A 23,577-nucleotide genomic window follows, 5' to 3' on the forward strand; every position below is an offset into this window, starting at 1 on the left:
CTTCAAATATTTGAAAGGTTATCTTATAAAAGAGAGGATAGATACAATATGAGTAACTCTAGAGGATAAAATTTAGAAGACTTATTTATTGAATTGTACTTTTGGTTTCTGTGTTCAGCTCCCTGAGAGAAAGTGAGCTCCATGAAGGCATGAGATATATTAGATACCACCTAGTACCTACCTACCATCGTTGTTACCACCTAGTACCCAGTCTATTATAGCACCGGACACATAATTAACACAATAAAAACTTAGTGACAAAGTTAATAGAATACTGAGGCTAATTTCAACTCCATGTAATAATGAGCTGTCTAATATAATAATGAAAACTACACAAAAAGATCATTTTGCAAGTAATAACTACCTTTCACCGAAGCCTACTGTCCATCTCCCCAAGTTACTGGACTGGTATTCCTGCGCTGAGTAGGGAATTAGAAGAGATACCCATAAAGTTCTTTCCAGATCTGAATATGTGTGATTCTACATAAAAGAAAAAGAAATAAGCCGCCCCCCGCCACAAAAGAACTAACAAAGCCATAGAACATAAAGAGTTCTTTAGAGATTAATTCCCATCAGCTGTAAATCCTATTCTCAATCCATCTCTCATTCTTCCTCACTGGCATCCTTGTGCAGGTGATCATGATATCCCTCCTGGACTCCTGATTTCTTGTCATTTCTTCCACTTTTCCCCCACTACAATCTATTCTCTACATAGCAAATAGAGTGATATTATTAAAGAATAAATCAAATTATATCATTCTCCTCTTTAAAAACCTCCCTATGACTTTTTCTTGCACTTAGAATAAAATCTAAGCTTCCTTGCCTTGATTTACAAGGCCCTACATGAACTGGCCCCTGTTTGCCTCTACAGTGTCCTGATGTACCATTTTCCACCTGCCACCTACACTAACCTCCTTTCTATTCTTAGGAATATGCCTTTTTTTAACCTAGGAAATTCTTTCATATACTCTTCAAATGACTAATTTTATCTCAATATTCAGGTCTCTGCTCAAATACCATCTTAAAGAAGTCTTCTCAGACCATTCTGTCTCATCATTTCCGGTCATTCTCTTTCACTGCATCTTGTTTTGTTTTCTTCATAATAGCACTCATTGCAATTATTTCCTGTCCCCTCCACTAGAATGTAAACTTCCTGAGAGTAGGGAACTTTGTGTGGTACACAGGTTATCAGTGTCTAGAACAGAACTTGCCATGTAATAGGTAATAGTTGATAAATGAATAATATGCCCTAAAATTAAAAAGTGAAACACTATTTCCAGTTCTAGCCTGGTAAAGTAGCATTTCCTGAATTAACATGCTTTTTAGAGTCTTTAGTCTGTGGGTTATCATGCTTCTCTTCATAAATAAGGTGCAAACTTCCAGTACCCAAGGGAGATGGGAAATAGGCACAGTGGCATTTAGAGTAGGCAACTAAATACGCTGTTTAAAAAAAAAAAAAGGATTAACTGGCACATTACAATTATGAGTTTATTCTGTTTTATTGTTGAGTAACTGATAACTGATACTAAATACCTTTTTAATCACTTCTTTTCCTTTGATTCCATTATAATTTAAGGAGCTTTATAAAGTTAATCTTTTAATTCCTGGAGATCATTCTGCAATTATCATAATCCATAAAATGTGCCGTTAAACCTTTTCTCCTTTGTTTTATGGAAAAGCTTGGTAACATTTCTTACACTTTTCATTGGGAATTTTTCAGTACATTCTACCAGTTTGTTTTCTTTAAGGAGGCAGTTTAAATAATTGACTGGCTAAAGACGCCCAATTGGTTACTGTCTTTCAGAATGTAATACATTCGCGGAGGTCATTCTCAGAAAATGCTAGTAAATGGTGCATTTTTGGAATGGATTTTATTAGCTAAGACCTATTGTATTGAGACAAGTAAGAGACTTAAGTCTTTGCACAAAGATCAGAATCACAACAATCTATCAAATTGGTTTGTCAATCTTATTATTATTATTATTTTTGAGACGGAGTCTCACTCTGTCACCCAGGCTGGAGTGCAGTGGCGCAATCTTGGCTCACTGCAAGCTCCACCTCCCGGGTTCAAGCGATTCTCCTGCCTCGGCCTCCTGAGTAGCTGGGACTACAGGCGCCCATCACCACACCCGGCTAATTTTTTGTATTTTTAGTAGAAACGAGGTTTCACTGTGTTAGCCAGGATGGTTTGATCTCCTGACCTCGTGATCTGCCAGCCTCAGCCTTCCAAAGTTCTGGGATTACAGGCGTGAGCCATCACGCTGGGCCTCAATCTTATTTTAAAATTTTCCATGGAGGAAAATTTATTAAACTATGAATTTATTAAATTGTTCTCTCCTTACCAAGTTTTATACCTAAATATAACCAAAAAAATGACCAAAGCATGATTCAGTGACTTTAAAAAAATGCAAATAAGTTTATAGCTCATTATACAACACATGAAAAGTAACTCCTTTATTATAATTTGGGTTTCTTGATTAGAAAACTTCATGTCTTCTGTAATTTAACATTGTAAACTCTAGTATTGATCCCAAGTAGGTCCTTTCCACCACTGAGAGAGCTGATTCTGTATGGCCATTTATGAAAGAGTTATTTTTCTTTCTGTTCTATACTTGCTCCCAGTCTGCCTGCCTATGGACTGTTTTTAAAATGAGTCCCTAGATTCATATATATTTTCTTTTTCTTTTTTTTTTTTTTTTTTTTTTTTTTTTTGAGACAGAGTCTTGTTCTGTTGCATAGGCTGGAGTGCAGTGGCATGATCTCAGCTCACTGCAACCTCCACCTTCTGGTTCAAGTGATTCCCATGCTTCAGCCTCCTGAGTAGCTGGGATTACAGGCGTCCAGCACCACACCCAGCTAATTTTTTTCCTATTTTTTTGTAGAAACGGGATTTCACCATGTTGCCTAGGCCAGTCTTGAACTCCTGGCCTCAGATGATCTGCCCGCCTTGGCCTCCCAAAGTGCTGGGATTAGAGACATGAGCCACCGCACCCAGTCCTATTCATATATATATATTCTAAACAGAGCCAGAGTTTTATGGCATCCTAAGGAAACCTAGCAGATAGCATGTAGAATTCTCTACTCTTCCTCTACTTCAAAACTGTTGTGTTACTGCCAAATAAATCCTGAAAGTTTACAAAATTTCCTACTTTCTATGAGACCTGAAACACTTAAAACACAACTAAGTAAATTTCAGAGTAAGTAATGCAAAGAGGACTGCTGGAAATAATGGGATACAATTAGTAAAAATTTAACTTAAGTAAAATTCTAAGTAAAATTTTAACTTATAGCAGAAATGATATCCTAGTGTCAGATATCGGCAAATGATTTTTTTTCTTTCTTAACAGAGTCTTGCTCTGTCACCCAGGCTGGCATGCAGTGGTGCAGCCATAGCTCACTGGAGCCTCGAACTCCTGGGCTCAGGCAATCCTCCCACCTCAGCCTCTCAAATAGCTAGGACTACAGGTGCGTGTCATTGCACTTGGCTAATTTATTTATTTATTTATTTATTTAATGATTTTTTTTTTTTCGGTAGAGACAGTGTCTCCCAGTGTTGCCCAGGCTGGCCTCGAACCCTGGCCCCACGTGATTCTTCTGGCCTCTGCCTCCCAAAGCCCCAGAATTACAGGCATGAGTCACTATACCTGACCTGAAAATAATTTTGACAAAATGTAACAACTTGAATCATATAACTTACAGCTATAGAAATAATAAAAAAAAAAACAGAGAACAATCTCAGCATGAATTTTCAGATTAGCTGCTTCATATTTGTAATATACTATTTAATGAAATCATAAAATATTGAAACATCCCATTGACATTTTCTCTAATATTATCTCTAAGTTAATATGTCTTCACAGTTCTTGATTAGCAGTTGTCTTATTTGCCTCCAATTTGAAAGCGAGAAGGATGGTTTCTGCATTAGAAGGAAAAACTAGGATATGGGAAATAGGTCCTAAATATTAACACAGTAAGCATTTAAAGCATATATATGTATGTATTTCTTTTTAAAATTCATAAATAGTATAAATCATTCATTTAAAAATATCAAACTTTTTAAATTCAAGAACACTTACCATTACATTTGTACAGACTTTAAATTTTAAATTCCCAATCTGTATGCTTGTGTACACCTTCTTTATCCAGATAAAAAACATGAGGTAGGTCATGCAGAAGCATATGCCTGTGGTATCAGCTACTCAGGGATGCTAAGGCAGAAGAATTGCTTGAGCCCAGGAGTTCAAAGCCAGCTTGGGTAGCATAGCAAGACTCCCGTCTTTAAAGAAAATTTAAAAATTAAAAAAACACACATCAGGAAGAAAATTGATAAAAGTCTTGAAAATCATAATTCTAAAGTGAACCTTGGAGATTATCTTCACTAGACCTATTATATTACAATTTAGATATCTGAGGTCCAAATGTGCAGCAGTTCACTTAAGACCATATAGCAAATTAAGTTACAAAGACAAAACCAGAGCCCAGATTCCCAATTCCTATGTGATTGTGTTTTTCTATAAATTATAGTGCCTCTCAGAAAAAGAGGGTTAGGAGTTCTTGGTAAGGAATATGGGGTGTGTGTGTGTGTGTGTGTGTGTGTGTGTGTGTGTGTGTGTGTGTGTGTATGTGTATCCTCCACCTAGATCAAGAGTAGCCCAGCTATCACCCGCATGACAACTTGAAGAGTTTATGTTCTTATTTGCAGTCACACCCTATGACTTGTGATGCTCACTCATTCCATTCTAATTACATTACTATCTAGTTAATCTTATTTAATATTACTAAATTCTCTTTTCAAACCAATGAGTCTCAACCAGGAGCCATTTGTCCCCCTACCACCCTAGGAGACAATTGGGGGAAAAGAATGAGATGTTAGTGGCATCTAGTGGGTAGAAGCTAGGGATGCTGCTAAACATCCTACAATGGAAGCTCCTCAGTTTATAAATGAGAAAAGGAAGCTCTGTGCAACTGAGCCAGCCTAAAATAAAGATCATGAAGCTAAATCAAGATTGCATTTACATAAGGGAAATGACATAAAGGAAATGACATTAGGAAATGAAATAAAAGAATTTACAAAAAGGAAGACTAACATACTCAAGTTGAAGGATATGCACTTACACGTATTTTTAAAGTATACTGATAAAATATGTTACTTTTGGAGGATCATATGTAAATTCTGGGATAAAGTGAAAAGGGAATCTTGTTTTCATAGGAAGTGTTTTTACTATAGCCAAATAACCACCATAACCATTCAGAGTAATTTGGTTCCCCTTTAGAAAATTAACATAGACGGCCAGGCACAGTGGCTCATGCCTGTAATCCCAGCACTTTGGGAGGCCAACGCAGGTGGATCACTTGAGGCCAGGAGTTTGAGACCAGCCTGGCCAACATGGTGAAACCCCATGTCTACTAAAAATACAAAAAAATTAGCCAGGAGTGGTGGCGCACGCCTGTAGTCCCAGCTACTCGGAAGGCTGAGGCAGGAGAATCACTTGAACCTGGGAGGCAGAGATTGCAGTGAGCCGAGATCGCACCACTGCACTCCAGCCTGGGAAACAGAGCGAAACTATGTCTCAAAAAAAAAAAAAAAAAAAGAAGAAAGTAAAAGAAAATTAACAGAGACAATCATAGTGTTGTTATAAACTACTTTACTTACTTAATTTTATTTTTTGGAGACAGAGTCTCACTCTGTCACCCAGGCTGGAGTGCAGTGGCATGATCTTGGTTCACTCCAACCTCTGCCTCCCGGGTTCAAGCAATTCTTGTGCCTCAGCCTCCCGAGTAGCTAGGACTACAGGAGTGCACCACCATACCCGGCTAATTTTTTTGTATTTTAGTAGAGATGGGGTTTCACTATGTTGCCCAGGCTGGTCTCAAACTCCTGAGCTCAGGCAATCTGCTGGCCTTGACCTCCCAAAGTACTGGAATTACAGGTGTGAGCCACCATGCCTGGCCTATAAACAGCTTTATATAGAATAGACAGTGAATCACTTCACCTTAATGGTGTATTAGCTAGAGTAATAAAAAAGAGCTAATAAAATGTTATATTGTTGGAATCATATTTTTTTAACTTGGCTACTTTCCCTATTCTATGTGGTTACATTGGGGTTGCCCTGCCCTATCCTGGTGGGTTTGAAGTATTTTGTTTGATCATATTTGTGATCTGACTTGTTCTGAATAATAAGCTGAAATGAACTTTATAAAATCAGCAGTAGAAATTGTTTCTTATTTTTCTATGATAAATTACTCTTTTGAAGTCAAAGGTAAGATATGTATTTTGTACTGAACCATCAGTGATATTTTCCAAATGTCAAAAACTTGCTAAGTGGAATGGACTATTGCAACTGTTTATTATTTTTACATTGTTGATCCAAAATGGAGAAGCGGACATAACCAATTTCACTTTGAGCTTCTGTATATTTAAAAGGCTATCTCCAATGTGACATTTCTGTCAGCTACCCTGCAGCTTCTGAGATATATGCATTGGTTGATAATTAAATGAATGGATGATGTTAAAATTAACTAGTATTAACTAGTATTAATTTTGACTAGTATTAAAATTAACTGGTATTAATTTTAACATCATTCATTCATTTAATTATGTACAAGTTTTGTACATTCTCTGCTTAAACTTGTAATCATAAACCAGATAAACTGAGACATGTCTAGCAGGCACAGTGTTGGAGTACTCTGATCTTTTCAAGTTACTATGTGTTGTTTGTTCTAGCTATCACAGTATATTTAGGATTAACAGCTTTGGCAATACAAGATGCTTAATACTAAGTCAAGCATGGTGTCAACATTATCCAAAACTTAGCTGAAGATAAGTGTTGCTTTGCCATCTTTTAACCGTAATTGGAGTTGACTCAATATAGTCTTAACATTTAGCTGAACATCTAAGTTACTTTTGAACAGATGTACAGGGCCTTTGAGCATTTTTAACAGTAATTATTGCTTCGCTTTGAAAAATGTCAACATAACTTTTGACATTTTGCGATACACCTTTTCACTTTTCTAATTTCTAAATTAATACTAATTAATTTTAACATCATTCATTCATTTAATTATCAATAAAAATGGAGAAGTATTATTTTGGAGAGATTTTCAGGTGAACTCAACAGGAGTTAGTAACCAGTTTACAGGTAGATAAAGGAAATTAATGTGTCTAAGAACACCGAAGTTTCTATATTTGATGATTAGGTGGATGGTAGTTAGAAATAACAGGAAAAACATCTTTAGACAATACTAATATTTTAAAATGTTACATTTATAATAGTTTATTAAAATGAGTAAATTCAGTTTCTAATAATATCAATAAATGGGAAAATAAATATCCAGCTTGTTTATGAATATGGATGATTGCTAAGTACCACAGCATATAACTTTAGAATACTAAAACAATTTTAAATTGTATGACTTGCCTGGCACGAAAGGCAGTTACAGAGGTTGAATATTAGTTATCTTGCTTATACCCAACCAAAAGTATAATATATACGTCTTGTGTTTGTCTCCATTTCTTCCAGGGTCCTCAAGGACCAAGAGGTCAACCAGGGCCTCCAGTGAGTTGGTTTTCATTTATATCTGTTTACCATTGATGCTTATATGTTTGCCTGGTTTAAGATGTCTACTAAATAAATGTGTATTTTTTTTAATTTGCTGTGTTCTAGGGTCCACCTGGAGCACCAGGCCCAAGAGTAAGTTTGCTTGGTTTGATTTTGTTTTGTTTTATCTTAGTATGTCATATTAACTTTTTAAATATTCTTCTGTTAACTCTCTATTAAAAGGTATCCCTTTTGGATACCTCTGTTCTTTTTTGCTAACCTGATACAGGGCTAGCCCAGCTACACAAACATGAAATCCAAGCCTCAGACTTCTTATTTATAAAATGGAGATGGTATCTCCTGCTTTCTTGGGTGGTTTCAAGTGTTGAGTAAGAAGTAAAGCATGCAGCACATTGTATAATACATAATAAGCACTTGAAAAACTAATTATCTCCATTTCTTCCTAATTCTACATCTTCACTCTCCTTTTTTAAATGTTCTCTTTTTGCCAGCCAGGGTTATCCACTTCTTTGATTTACATGAAGTAAATCAAATCTTTCTCAGTTGCTGGTAACTCTGGAAGCCATCAGACTTCTCTTATGTTTGCTTATTATCTAACTACTATGACCCAAAACTTGCTACCCTTATCTCTGAGGCAATGTTTATGTTGCTTCTGCTATTCTCATGCCCTCTGATATTCTAAGTTTGATTTTCCTTATGCTTTGTATCCACTCTCATATTCCGCAGTCTGTTTGTCTTCCTGCTCCCTATGAAAGGTCTCTCTCCATCTGCAACCTCACCCACACCCCACTCCTCCAGCCTCCTGGTCAAATACAGTGGTCCTTGGTCACATTTTCTGCCCAACATGGATCTACTGTTCGCTACACCATCCCAAACAATAGTCAGTCCTATGCCATTTAAGCCTTCTTATTTCACATGCTGCTCTGATGTCATTTAGATCTCTGCTAGTTGTAGGTGGTGGTTTCCTGTGGTCTACTCTCAGCAGATCAGGAACTCTTCATTTCCCTCAGCTTTTCATTGGGGCAAGGAATAACTTCTAGGCAAAGTGCCACAAGGAAGACTATCCTCTTGAAAACAAGAGACCCATTTATCTGTGATTTTAAAAAATCACTTCCCCTTTCTGGCCTTCTGACTAACATGGAGGGAAACTCTCCCTATGTGGACATCAATAAGAATGTCTTTCGGCCGGGCATGGTGGCTTGTACCTGTAATCCCAGCACTTTGGGAGGCTGAAGTGGGTGTATTACCTGAGGTCAGGAGTTTGAGACCAGCCTGGCCAACATGGCAAAACTCCAGGCATGGTGGCACATGCCTGTAATCCCAGCTACTCAGGAGACTGAGGCAAGAGAATCACCTGAGCCCGGGAGGCAGAGGTTGCAGTGAGCCGAGATCATGCCACCGCACTCCAGCCTGGCAGAGCAAGACTCTGTCTCAAAAAACAAACAAACAAACAAACAAACAAAAAACTATGTCTTTCTCCAAGTCTTCAAATCACTTTCCACTTGTTTATTCTTCTTTTCCTCCTGGATCCCCACAATGCATGGATTACAAGTACCCTCATTAATTGCCTTCCCAAATTATAATGACTTTGATATATCATAGCTCCCTTCTCAAGAAAGAACAAGTTCAAGTTCTAAAGGATCATACGTCATTGGCAAATTAAAGAAATGTTTAGTGAAAATTTTCACATTTAAGTGCCAAACTGTGTGACACATATCCCTGTCTCACTTGGAAAATATATGTGTTCCTACACAGCCAAAATAGAGTAAGACATGAGAGGTTTTTGCTCAAAGCAAAATGTGGATTAAAATATGTATACACTTTGAGAAATTAATCAGGAAGATTAAGTAAGAAAATACATGTGTTGAATACATTATAACTACTCAATAAATGCTAGTTTCTTTGTTTCCTTCTTTTCTCCCTTTTCCTCCTTTCTGTATTCCTTCTTGGCCAATATGAAAACAGATTTCCATATATAATGCTGTTTTCCTGGAACTTGCAGAGTCCGTTGTAGGAAAATAACATTGAGGATAAGATTTCTAGAGCAGACATCTAAATGACAATAAGACACCTACACATTCTTTCTAAAGTCAGCCTCCATGAAACTTTTCTTAATTCCATTCCCTCATCACACTACAAGATAGAACTGATCACTTCCCCTTCTTTGTTCATACTCATTTATTTTCATGTTTGTCTTTTCTATTATATTGTGAACCCTCTGAAGACAGAGACTACTTTTTAAATTCTCCTTCCATTTAAGCTCTTAATAAATGTTGAGTGCATGCTTGCATGAATACAAAAAAGGCAACATCTCAGGAAATTTTAGTGGGAATCTTCTAAACTAGATTTCACTTGGAGAGAAACAATGTCTATAAAAAAATAGACTCATAGAACTAGAGGTCCTCTCAGTAATTATTAAGCAGTTATTTCAGACTTTGAGTTGGGATTCATTGGTCAGCGGATCATAAGACCAATTTAGTGAGTCTCATTCGGGATTATTTTTAGAGCAAATGAAATAGAATAGAAAAAAATTGGGGAGGGACTGCTTAATAGATATGGAGTTTCTTTTTGGGTGATTAAAATGCTCTGAAATTCGATCATGGTAGTGGTTGAACAACGTTGTGAATCTACTAAAGACAACTGAATTGTATATTTTTAGATGACTAAAATAGCGAATTTTATGTTATATAAATTTTACCTCAATTTAAAAAAATCAGTACATCATCATCAGTAAGAATAAATATGGTTTTACAGAACTTTTTAAGGTTAAATATATGTATGTTTGTGTGAATTTTGTCATGATGTAAAAATGTATTTCTTACTGTGGGTCAAGATAAGTATGAAAACTTCTAATCCAGTCCAGCCACATCTTTATAAGACCTATGAAACTAAAGTAACTTGCTCAGTTCTCTAAAGTGGAATAGCTAAAAGGAAATGTTTCAGGAAAAGGAATATGTATTGATGGTGAATTTGAATGTGAGGATAGGGTAATGACCAGACCTCAGTGTGTATGGTAAGGTATTTAGAAATGAACACAGAAGTATGCCATATGATGTCAAAGTTAACCAGAAATGATTAGTAGAATAAAGGGAAGAACAGGGTGTCTATATGTGTCTGTGTTTGGTGTATATGATGGAAATAACAATCGTTAAAAATCATTAAATGAAAGAAAGAATTCCCAACTGATGTATTCCAATTAATGGGTCAACTGTAGAACCTGGATTGGTGAATTAAGAAGTGGCTGCTGCTATTATATACTGGTTCTCTAGAATCAGCAAAAACTTCCATCATAAAGAGGGGTGTGACCTGAAATGAGTTCCTATTTGGTCAGCATTTTCACCATCCAGTGATCTTGAAACTTTAGACATATGAAAAAATAACGCTTCTCTTCAAAATACTGAGGTGCCTAGACTAGATCTGCTCTTCACTCGAATGATTTGGAGAGAATTATGAAGATTACATTCTCCCAAAGTATAATGAATCCTGCTGTCTAATTCCTCTCATTATTTCACACTCACTAGTCACAACATATAATCAATCTTTATTCTTTGTTTTCTATTTTACATGCATGTTTTTGTAAATATTGAGTGATTTCCGTGTAAGAATATGTTCTCTCTAACTAGAGTGCCTGGAAGAAGTTATTTTTCCTTATTTGATCCCCTCACTGCACCTAATGAGAGATTTATACTTCGATGTGGGCACTTAGATGTGACTGAATGACTTCCCAGGCAAATCCTCTTAATACAATTTCTCTGACCCTGCCTTTCTTAAAGTCTGCCTGTGGGGAAAAAGTCAATAAATTCAACAAATTGATTGACTGCTATGTGCCAGTCATGAGCTAGGCTTTGTGAATACCTTGGGGATTCTAGGAATATGGAGATTGTCAAGAAAATTTTTGAGTGGCCAAGTGTTATGAAATTTCTTTTCTTTCTAATACCTGTTGGGAAAAAAATGCCTTTTTATTGAGTTGTCGCCTGCACTGATGGTGTTTAAAACTGCTGGTACCTTAGCATGACTAAAGCATCAAACTCTACACTACTAATCTACTAATAGTCATTGTATTATTTACTGCCACACACAGAAAATCATAGTGTTGCCAACTAAGAATATCCTGTGATTTATTCATCTTGCCCTTTGTTGGTGAGCATCTTTTTTTCAGTTTTTTAAATTACACATAGTACAAATGTCCTGTCCATATACATATCATTTTGTAGAATACCTAGAGGACAAATTGCCAGAAGTAGGATAGTTTGGTCTAAGGGATAATGAGCATATTTACTTGTTATTTTTAATGTTGGCAAGATATACATAACAAAATTTTGCCATTTTAACTGTTTTTAAGTGTAGAGTTCAGTGGTATTAAGTACATTCACATTGCTGTGCAACCATTACTACCCATGCCTAGAACTTTTTTTGTCTTCCAAAACTGAAACTCTGTACCCATTAAGTAATAACTCTCAATTCCTCCCTTTACCCAGCCCCGGCAACCACCGTTCTACTTTCTGTCTCTATGAATTCGACTACTCTAGGTACCTCATATAAGTTAAGTCATACAATATTTGTCTTTTTGTGACTGGCTTATTTCACTTAACGTAATATCTTCAGGGTTCATCTCTGTTGTAAGCGTATATTCGAATTTTATTTATTTTCAAAGCTGAATAATAGTCCATGTAATACATATACCAGATTTTGTTTATCCAAATGGACACTTACGTTGCTTATACCTTTTGGCTATTGTGAATAATGCTGCTATAAACATTGCTGTACAAATATCTGTTGGAGTCTTCACTTTCAATTCATTTGGGTATATACCTAGAAATGAAACTGTTGTATCACGTAGTAATTCTATGTCTAATTTTTGAGAAACTGCCATACTGTTTTCCATAGCTGCCGCACACTTTACATTACCACCAGCAGTGCACAAGATTCCAGTTTCTCCACATCCTCACCAACACTTGTTGTTTTCTGGTTTATTTTTTCTATAACAGCCATCCTAATGGTTGTGAAGCGGTATCTCATTGTGGTTTTCACATGCATTTTCCTAACGATTTGTGGTGTTGAGCATATTTTCATGTGTTTATTAGACATTTGTTTGTTTTTTTTTGAGACAGACTCTTGCTGTGTTGCCCAAGCTGGAGTGCAGTGGTGCGATCTCAGCTCACGGCAACCTCTGCCTCCCAGGTTCAAGTGATTCTCCCGCCTCAGCCTCCCGAGTAGCTGGGATTACAGGTGCCCTCCACCACGCCTGGCTAATTTTGTATTTTTAGTAGAGCTGGGATTTCACCATGTTGGCCAGGCTGGTCTCGAACTCCTGACCTCAAGTGATCTGCCTACCTCGGCCTCCCAAAGTACTGGGATTACAGGCGTGAGCCACTGTGCCCAGCCTCTTCTTTAGAGAAATGTCTATTCAAGTTATTTGCCCATTTTTTGAATTGGGTTGCCTTTTTTTTTTTTTTTTTTTTGGTTGTTAGTAAGTTGTAGAAGCTCTTTAAATATTCTAGATATTAATCCTTTACCAGAAAGACAATTTGCAGTTATTTTTTTCCATCCCTTGGTTGCCTTTTCACTCTCTTTATAGTGTCCCTTGATGCACAGAAGTTTTTTTTTCTGATATAGTCTAATTTATCTACTTTGTTCTCTTGTTGACTGTGCTCTTGGTATCATTCCAAGAAATCATTGCAAAATCAAATGTTATCAAGCTTTTCCTATTTGCTTCTAATAATTTTATAGTTTTACCTCTTATGTTCAAGTCTTTGATTCATTTTGAGTTCATGGTATAACTCATGATGTAAGTTTTTTTGTACTTGATGTAAGTTAAGGGTCTAACTTCATTCTATCCCATGTGGATATTCCATTTTTCCAGCACTGTTTGTTGAAAAGACCATCCTTTCTTCATTGAATGGTCTTAGCACTCTTGTTGAAAATAATTTGATCATAAATGAGAAGGTTTATTTCTGGACTCTCTATTATATTTCATTGGTCTTTATGTCTGTCTTTATGACAGTACCAACTGTTTTGATTACAGCAGCTTTATAGTGAGTTTTGAAATCAGGAAACATGATGCCTCTAACAACTTCTTTTTTCAAAATTATTTTGGCTACTTGGGGTCTATACTATATGTTATATTTACTATATTGTAACTTCTACTACTGCTCTTTATTTCTTCAGGTGGATTCAAGTTTCTGCCTAGTATCCTTTACTTTAGGCCTGAATGACTCCCTATAATATTTTTCTAGGGAAGGTATGTTAGTGATAAATTGTCTTGGTTTTTATTTAACTGGGAATATATTAATATTTCCTTCATTTTTAAAGGAGAGTTTTACTGGAAATAGAATTCTTGGCTGACAGTCTTTTCTTTTAGCACCCTGAATATATTATCCTACTGCCTGCTCACCTTTATGGTTTTTTATGGGAAATTAGCTGTTAATCTGGTTGAAGATCTCTCGGACATGATGAGCTTCCTCTCTGCTTTCAGAATTCTCTCTTTGTCTATAGCATTAGATAGTTTGATTATGATGTGTCTGGGAAAGTTTTTGGAACTTCTCGGATGTGTAGGTTAATATTTTTGCATCAGATTTGTGATGTTTTCAGCCATTATCTCTTTATATATTCTTTGTGCCCCCTTTTCTCTCTCCTTCCCTTCTGAGACTCTCATCATGCATATGTTGGTAAGCTTGACAGTGTCCTACAGATCTCTTAAGTCTCTGTTCACTTTTCTTCATTTTTTTTTCCACTCCTCAAACAGGATAATCTCAATAAACCTGTCTTCAAGTTAACTGGTGCTTACTTCTGCCTATGGAAATCTACTGTAGAGCCTATCTAGTAAATTTTTATTTCAGCTATTGTACTTTTTAACTTCAGAATTTCTATTTGGTTCTTTTTTCTATAATTTATGTGCTTTTATTATATTCTCTACTTAGTAAGACATCTTTCTCATACTGTCCTTTAGTTCTAAAGACATGGTTTTATTTCATTTTTTAACTTGCCTAAGAGAGAATTCTGGAAGGCTATTATTCCACCACTTTTGCTGTCTCCTAGATTTCTTATCTTCTTTAAATATCTTTTTAATATTTCGTAGATGAAATGGAAGAACACATAAAGTACATATAGTGCACACTGTAGTGATTGCTTCAAAAGCACTGTGCAGCTATTTGAGTTGCAAACCCAACTAGCCAGTTTTATCATAGAGTACTATTTTTTATTGACAGAATACCAGCATTATTAAGACATGAGTAGTTCACAGATATTTTCTTGAAAATGAATGAAGTTAGCCTTCCATTTCAAGGAAAACAACTGACAGAATTTGATGCCAGTGAGAAATTTCAGCTGTCAAGCAAAAATAAAAATTAGGGAAAACATGTATTTATCACTGAGGATTTGACAGATTCCCAGTACTTATGTTTTCCTGATAAGTAACATTATGTTTTCCTGATGATGTTAACAAATGTAATTTTTGACATTAAGGAATGAGCTGTATCTGTGTTTGGAAGACCTGCATAATTCCATAAATCAGTATTTTCAGAATGATCAATATATTATGTTAATAAAATCATGTATAAGCAAAAGACCTATGAAAGTATAAAACAGACCAATGGATTTTAGTATAAAAGTACAAAACGTTCATTGAGGTGGGTTCAGTTTTCCCACAAAAACTAACCTTTAAGAAACTACCACTTATCAAGTTTTGGTATAAGGTATAATATGAAAGAAGAAAATCCATAATTATTTGAAAAACACGACTTAAATACTTTTCTTTTTTCCTACTACATATCTCTATTAGGCTGGATTTTCTTCACAACTAATTGAATACAAAAACAAATATGAGAATTTAGCTGTAATCTATTAATCCAGACATTACAGAAATGCACAAAAGTGTAAAACTGGGTGACCCTTCTCATTAATTTTTTTGTTTTGGAAAATATAGTTAATTTTTATAAAAATATTTATATTAACATATAATGGGTTTGTTGATATTTTAAAGCAATTGACACATGAATAGTTTTAAAATTTATTTTGGCTTCTACTATAGTCAATATCAAAAGTTGGCCGGGCACGGTGGCTCATACCTGTAATCCCAGCACTTTGGGAGGCCAAGGCGGGCAGATCACCTGAGGTCAGGAGTTTGAGACCAGCCTGGCCAACATGGTGAAACTCCATCTCTACCAAAAATACAAAAATTAGCTGGGTGTGTTGTCACAAGCCTGTAGTCACAGCTACTTGGGAGGCTGAGAGGCAGGAGAATCGCTTGAACCTGGGAAGCGGAGGTTGCAGTGAGCCGAGATCGCACCACTGCACTTCAGCCTGGGTGACAGAGCGAGACTCCATCTCAAATTAAAAAAAAAAAAAAAAAGTTATAATTCACATAAACAAAAAATTTGTAAGGCCTCTAATAATAAAGGAATCCTTTATTAAAAGTGCAAAAGGATTCTGATTCTGAAGAGTTTGAGAACCACTATGCTAGGTTTTCTAATTAAAACCCTTAATCACCAGCAGGGGACCAAGTGAACAACATAAAGGTGGCTATGGTTTAGCCCTTAATTCAGTTTCCCATATTTAGTGCCAATATTTTTGTGTGACCCATATCCAAAATCTGCTCATTCACGCAAGCAGGATGGTCATAATTATTTAATCTGCAGAGAATATTTTAGGTTTACCCTCTTTGCTACTTGAATAGTCCATGCTCCTTCTGTCTCATGGCCTTTGTGCCAGGTTGCTGCTTCTGCCTGGAAAGCTCTCCTACCCCTTCTCCTAACAATTCTTATTTATTCTTTGGACATCAGTTCAAATTTTACTACCTCAGGGAAGCCTTCCCTGACCTATTCCTTCCAACCTCTTACATTTTCCAGATTTGATTAATTTCTCTAATTTCTCTCATAGTTTCGTGCACTTTTCTTTCATAGCATGTATCTCAATTGGTAATTAGGATTTTTGAGATAATTTAATTATTGCCTATCTCCTCTCTAAATTTAAGTTCCATAAGGGCAAGTTTCTTTTTTGTTTACCATTTTATCCTCAATATATATCACAGTGTTTGGCAGTATATATATGCAGAATGAGTCAATTATTTTCCAGTATGAACAACACATGCTGAAGCAAGGGAGAGTACATTTTATTGATTATTCCATCATTTTAAATAGTTTTTCAAACTACCAACCATGAACTATGAGATATCTGTTGAATACAGTTTCTATTATGCAGCCTTCAAGTAAAAAGATGTCTTCACAGTACAATGACTGAAAGAAATTAAATTGCTTGTTTCACTTACACAGATGCCATTTCCCAGAACCTTCTCCCAACTCATGCTTCATTGTTCTAAGATAATTTTTTTTAAAGAATTACAAAAAAAAAAAGACTTTTACTAATGGTTATGCTCGGTCTTTTTCTAAAAATATATTTTATTAAATGCAAGAGGAGATTGATTTCATTCTGTATTATTTCTTTTGGGACTCATGGTACATTTTCCAACTTCAGAAATTATTTTTAAAACCGCAGAAGTATCAGATTAAATTAATGTGGTGACTACCTCAGGACAGTAGTATTTTATTCTACTCCTTCCAAGAATGTAACTGTTAAAAATTGCTACAGTTATTTATTCTTCACTTTACAATTTATTAACTGAGAGGATCATATTTTATTCTCTTCCATTTGAGGAACTTTGTGTGTGTGTTTTCAGGCAACAGAAACAAATAGTTTTTCATCTGAGGACTGTAGACTCTGGTCCTATTTTAATTAGGAGACGTTTGAGATTTGGATGAAGGTGGCATATTGTCCTTTCAGATAGCCAGGCAATATTTGCAAAATCTGTCTAACCATAAGAGTTACAGAACCCCTTCAGATAATAAGTCTGGTATACTTTAACAGCAGTGCTTTCAGAATTTACAGCCTTTACTTTAGGGCACTCAGTGTTGATCTTATTGCTAATCTCAAATGGTTTTGTTTTACACAGAAGCAAATGGATATCAATGCTGCTATTCAAGCCTTGATTGAATCAAATACTGCCCTACAGATGGAGGTAACATATCTGGTTTTATTTATATTGGCACTGTCTCTCAATATACCAATTAAACAGAGAAAATTTTTGGAGGCCAAAATGTGACATTATCTCAAAGATTGTATTTAAAACAGATTGAAAATGTGAAACCATTCTCAAGAACAAAGTAAGTGATTTTGGTATAATTAAACAGAAATATATGCGTAGGATGTTTTGTAAGGAAAACATCTAAATAAAAAATGTAGTACTGTTATTTGTAAGGAATTTGGTACTATCCAAGAAAGTAGTTAAATGAGGTTAGCCATGTTTCTTAAAATGAGATATATATATTATCACTACTCATTTATTTAAACTCTAATGATTCAATGTGTAATTTTAAAAACATAATACAGTAGACATAGCAATTCTTATGTTAGCTTGAAAACTAAACTTGCAAATGTGAATTTAACCTCTTTAAAAGATTAAGGTTATTAAAGCATACACATATGCCTATGCTTAAATATAAACTGTTCTTTACATTCTACTCACAACTTACTACACATAATGGAAACACATTCTTCTCCTGCCTTGGCCCGTGTTGGTCCTCAGGAGTTTTTTGCTTATATAATTCTTATGATGACTTGGCAGAGCTACCAGAATACTGAAGTGACTTTAATTGACCACAGTGAAGAGATATTCAAAACCCTGAACTACCTTAGCAATTTATTGCACAGCATCAAGAATCCTCTTGGCACACGAGATAACCCAGCACGAATCTGCAAAGATTTACTTAACTGTGAACAAAAAGTATCAGATGGTAAGTTCTTGGTTACCTCAAACTCTGATAGTGAATTTCATTTCATCATTTCAGTGTGTTTGAGATTTGTAATGTGTTCACTCCAAATCATAGTTAGTTTGATAAAACCCTGGCAGAAGCCATTTTAATGTCATCAAGAATAAAATTCTCTATGAGGGAGACATGATTCTGATGTCATCCACCCCTAGCTATATCATTTGCTTATATTTTGTACTTGGTATACAGCATATTCATATTAAAAATTAAGAAAGATAGACCTGACCTTTGCATTAACAGACAGTAGCACTCATCAGAACTTGGTAAGTCAGGACTACCAAAGTTAGCAACATAAATAAATATATTATAGCATCTCCTTCACCATACTCCCTAAAAGTCTGGGTTTTTTAAAATACAAAATGGAATTTAAATGTCGCCTTCTAGAATTCATGACCATGAAGATGGGAGCAGTTTGTCATTCTTGGAAGTGTCTAATCTCAACACAGATGCCCCGATTTCATTAGCCAGAGGTGCAAAAATGAATTTAGATTAGAACAACCAAGGAAAGGTTTTAAATCAAGAGGAGTAAGTCATCAGTTAAACAGGGGAAACCTTGTCTGCTACAAACTCTAGTTTTAACACAGTGACATGTTTGAAAAAAAAATGTGTGATTTGAAAAGTGCTGATGTGAAAAATGCTGTTTTGAAAAAGCTATGTTATGTTATTCTGTGGTCATTTTAATTTTGTTTGTATATACATGTCTCACATACATGCACTCACACACACACAAACACGCACATACACACATGTCCAAAACATCTGCTTCCGTTCTAGAACTTCAATGAAAACATTCATTTTGTTTACATTAATCAAACACTTCTAAAGATATTTTTCTGCCCTAGATTAATATAAAAACTAAAATAATACTAAAATTGTAGTTGCCTATAATAATTCTCAGCTTGATTTTTTCCCATATTTGAGGGCATAAAAGTGTAATTCTGTAGAATTGAAAGGAACAAAGATGTTGTAAGACATACAAAATTAGTATGAAATGTAATTCAAAGTCTACCTTCCTTATAAGAGAAATAGCTAAATGGTGTGGATTGTGCAGTGTTCAAAAAATCTTTACGCCCCCCAAATACTTTCATCACTAGGATATCATAAGTGCTATAAGGAAAAACAAAACAGCAGGGAAGGGAGATTTGATAGGAAGTGGAGCACAAGATACAATTTTTAAATAGAATGATCAGATAAGGCATCTATGAGAATGTGACACTTGGGTGATATCAGAAGGAGGTAAGAGAGCAAGCCACAAGAAATCTAGAGAAAGAGCTTTCCAGGCACAAAGAATAAATGCAAAAGCCCTGAGTCTTTGAGTATACCTAGCATGTTTTAGAATTAGCAAGAAAGCCAGTATGAATGGAAGAGAGTGCATATAGGGGAGAATGATAGGAAATTAAATTAGAAAGATATCAAAAAGTCAAATTATGCAAGACCCTCTAGACTACTCAGAAGTCTCTAGCTTGTACTCTTGATAAGATGGGAAGCCATTGGAAATTGCTGAGCAAAGAAGTGACATAATTTGGCTCAGATTTTTAAAATATTACTCTAGCTAATATGTTGCAAATACAATGAGGAAGACAGGGGTAGAGGTAGGGAAACCACTGAGAAGGATATTGACATAATCCAGGAGAGATGATGGTTGGTTGGACTAGAGTTGGTTGCAGGGGAAGTGGTAAAAAATGGTTAGATTCTTGAATATGCTTTATGCTTAGCGTTCCATTATTGGAATGCTAAGCATGTGGGAGTCATTTATATCCTACTTCTTAAGGTCATCACCAAGGTCTGATTGCAAAAATTCAAAACAATTACAACCTCAGGAATAAATGGGTTAAGGTAGAGCCAGCAGTTTTTGTTGATAGATTGGATGTGGGTTATGAGAGAACTAGAATGGTAAAGGATGACTCTCAGGGTTTTTTTTTTTTTCTATAAAAGGGTGGGATGTTGTTAACAGGAGATGCAATTTTGGAGAAAAGATCAGGAGTAAAATTTTGGATATATTTACTTTGAGATGTCTCTTAGACATTCAAGTAAGAATGTCAAGTAGGTAGTTGACTACTCAAGTTCAAGGTCAAGAAGGAGATCCTAAGTAAGGGTAAAAATTATGAAATCATTTACATTTAATTGGTATTTAATGCCTTAAGACTGCTTAAGACTACATAGATAGTAAGTAAAGGAAGAAATGAGGTCTAGGCCAGGCACAGTGGCTCATGCCTGTAATCCCAGCACTTTGGGAGGCAGAGGTGGGCAGATCATGAGGTGAAGAGATTGAGACCATCCTGGCTAACATGGTGAAACCCCATCTCTACTAAAAATACAGAAAAATTAGCCGGGTGTGGTGGCACGCACCTGTAGTCCCAGCTACTCAGGAGGCTGAGGCAGGAGAATCACTTGACCCGGGAGGCCGAGATTGCAGTGAGCTGAGATCACACCGCCACACCCCAGCCTGGCCACAGAGTGAGACTCTGTCTCAAAAAAAAAAAGAAAAAAGAAATGAGGTCTAAAAACTGGATCCTAGGGTTCTCTAATGTTTAAAGATCAGGAAGGTGAGGGCGAACTAGCAAACAAAACTAAGAAGCAGCTATCACTGAGATAAGAGGAAAACTGGATGTGGTGTCCTGAAAATCAAGCAAAGAAAATGTTTGCCAGAGGAGGAGGGAGGGAAGGGATTAACTGGGTCCACGTTAAGTAAAGCAAAAACTGAGGAAGACTACTGAATTTAGCAATGCAGACATCATTAAGGACCTTCATCAAGAGCAGTTTAGAGGAATGGTAGTAGTTAAAACCTTATCAGATTTTAAGAGAAAAGGATAATGCTAGGAACTTTTCATTCCCAGTAACGAAGCACATAATTGATATTACCTGGCTAAATTAATTTTTTAAGTTAAAAGCATAAAATAAATAACAAACAGCAATGAACTTTCAAGCTGAGACTTTAAAGGAGACAGCAGAAAGTGAACCCAACATTTGGAGCTACTTTTGCCCCCAGCATGTTGAGAAGCTTGGTGGCTTCAGGAGGTAGGGGTCAAAAGTTAGAATCTGTGGCCCACCAAAGGTGAGGACTTAGGCTTTCAAAGGCCTGCATTCTAGTAGTAAAGATAAACTGGAAGAAAACGAACATTCATACAGATTGTAGGTTTGCTTCACATCATCTGGATAGCTCAGAAAATCCCAAACTTTGAACTTGTATTAAAATGGTTCCAAAGTGCTGGAACTCCCACATACTGTCAGAAACAAACAAAAATCTTCTATAAAAGATAACATTTTCCTAGAACTCAAACTATTTCCACAAATAATTTCAAAAATGCAGTGCCCAGCACACAATCGACAACCAAACACACAAGTTGACACAACACCATGAATGAGAACTAGTAGAAACAGCAGACAACGAAAGCAGACTCAAAAGAGAGAAAAGAAGTAGAATTTAAATCTGCAAGTATAATGAACAAGATAAGTCTTCTTTCTTTCTTTCCTTTTCTTTTCTTTTCTTTTTTTTTTTTTGAGGCAGAGTTTCACCCCTGTGCCTAGGCTGGAGTGCAGTGGCTCGATCTCGGCTCACTGCAACCTCCACCTTCCAGGTTCAAGCGATTCTACAGCCTCAGCCTCCCAAGTAGCTGGGATTATAGGCGCCAGCCACCATGCCCAGCTAATCTTTTTTTTTTTTTTTTTTTGTATTTTTAGAAGAGACAGGGTTTCACCGTCTTGGCCAGGCTGGTCTCAAACTGCTGACCTCGTGATCTGCCCGTCTCGGCCTCCCAAAGTGCTGGGATTACAGGCGTGAGCCACCGTGCCCGGCCTTAAGATAATTCTTCTATAGGAACACAGTTTATTCACTATAATAAGAGAGAAGGCAGGCCAGGTGCAATGGCTCACGCCTGTAATCCCAGCACTTTGGGAGACCGAGGTGGACAGATCACTTCAGGCCAACATTTTTTTCGGATCAGTTTGAGAACAGCCAGGCCAACGTGGTGAAACTTCATCTCTACTAAAAATACAAAAATTGGCCAGCCATGGTGGAATGTGCCTGTGGTCCCAGCTACCCAGGAGGCTAAGGTGGGAGGATCTCCTGAGCCTGCAGGGGGTGGAGGTTGCAGTGAGCCAAGATCATGCCACTGCACTCCAGCCTGGGCAACAGAGCAAGAGAGAAATTCCTATTTCAAAAAGAGAGAGAAGGTAGAATATATGTGTACAAGCACAGACATGTGGGTAGATATGATAGTGGGAGTTTATATAAGTTACATAAATTTTCTTCAGATTCCTTCAGTTGTCTCATTGAAATTGGAAGCTTATCAGTTGAGGATAAGAACGAATGAATAGGTGTAAGATAGTTAACTATCTTAGTGATAGAGGGAATAAACTCTGGAAACACCATATTACTGTCTAGCAGCTTTACAGACACATTTGAATTTGAAGGATGCCCATCACAACAGTTGTGTTTTTCTCCTACCACTTTTTTCTGTGCAGGTATAGGCACAGGTTAGGGAGAAACTTACGTAGGATTGGGGATTTATAAGACAAGTAGAGTGAAATGAGGCAGGGCAAGGGTGTAAGGAAGTTTATAAGGACATTACTATAGTAAAGGACTGTGGATTTTTAAGCTGGGTAAGAAGGGAAGTGAACATATGATCATTAGGGGCAATGAAAAAGTGATAGTAGGTCCTGATGAAAGTGAAGAATTATTGGAGTTAGGACACTAGAGGGAGTGAACTGGAAAGAGAAGAGAAATGAAATTATGGAGGAGATGCAGTTGTTGGTAATAACAAAAGCTAGGATATGGCCTTGGAAGTTAATGGTTAAAGTAAGGTACGAGGGTAGGGGGAGGGTACAAGATCATTGGTGGAAAAGTAAGAGGGTTGGGGAGGATACAATTCAAGGAACGGAAGGCCAACATGTTGAAAGCATCATCTATGTGGCTTTAAAATCACCAAGAATTAGGTCATAAGTAGATTTTCTGAAAGTGATAAAAAGCTAAAATTGTCATAGAAAAATAGTAAATGATTACACCATGAGGAACTAATGAATGATATAATGTGATTATAGTAATTTCAATATGGAGTGTTTTCAGGGAGAAAGTGCAAAGAATGGTCTGTAAGTAGCAACAAAGAGCAAGAAAGGTGCCTTGCCACCTTCGGGCACAACACTGTAGAGGCTACAAGAGAAGCAGTGTCCTCAGGGAAGAGCTAGTTTTGAGTCAG

General features: G+C 36.3%; 1 protein-coding gene across 6 annotated transcripts in view; it reads left to right on the top strand.

Annotated features, from left to right (window-relative positions):
• Positions 1 to 23,577, top strand: part of COL24A1 (collagen type XXIV alpha 1 chain) — a 404,239-nt gene that overhangs the window by 370,470 nt on the left and 10,192 nt on the right. For all 6 annotated transcript variants that reach the window (XM_016921775.4, XM_063799997.1, XM_063799993.1 and 3 more), the window contains 4 exons: positions 7,521 to 7,556; positions 7,665 to 7,691; positions 17,506 to 17,571; positions 18,178 to 18,346. In XM_016921775.4, the coding sequence (XP_016777264.1) occupies positions 7,521 to 7,556; positions 7,665 to 7,691; positions 17,506 to 17,571; positions 18,178 to 18,346 (298 nt within the window). The remainder of the gene's footprint in view (positions 1 to 7,520; positions 7,557 to 7,664; positions 7,692 to 17,505; positions 17,572 to 18,177; positions 18,347 to 23,577) is intronic.

The sequence above is a fragment of the Pan troglodytes genome, chromosome 1, assembly GCF_028858775.2.
Source record: "Pan troglodytes isolate AG18354 chromosome 1, NHGRI_mPanTro3-v2.0_pri, whole genome shotgun sequence".
NCBI lineage: Eukaryota > Metazoa > Chordata > Mammalia > Primates > Hominidae > Pan > Pan troglodytes.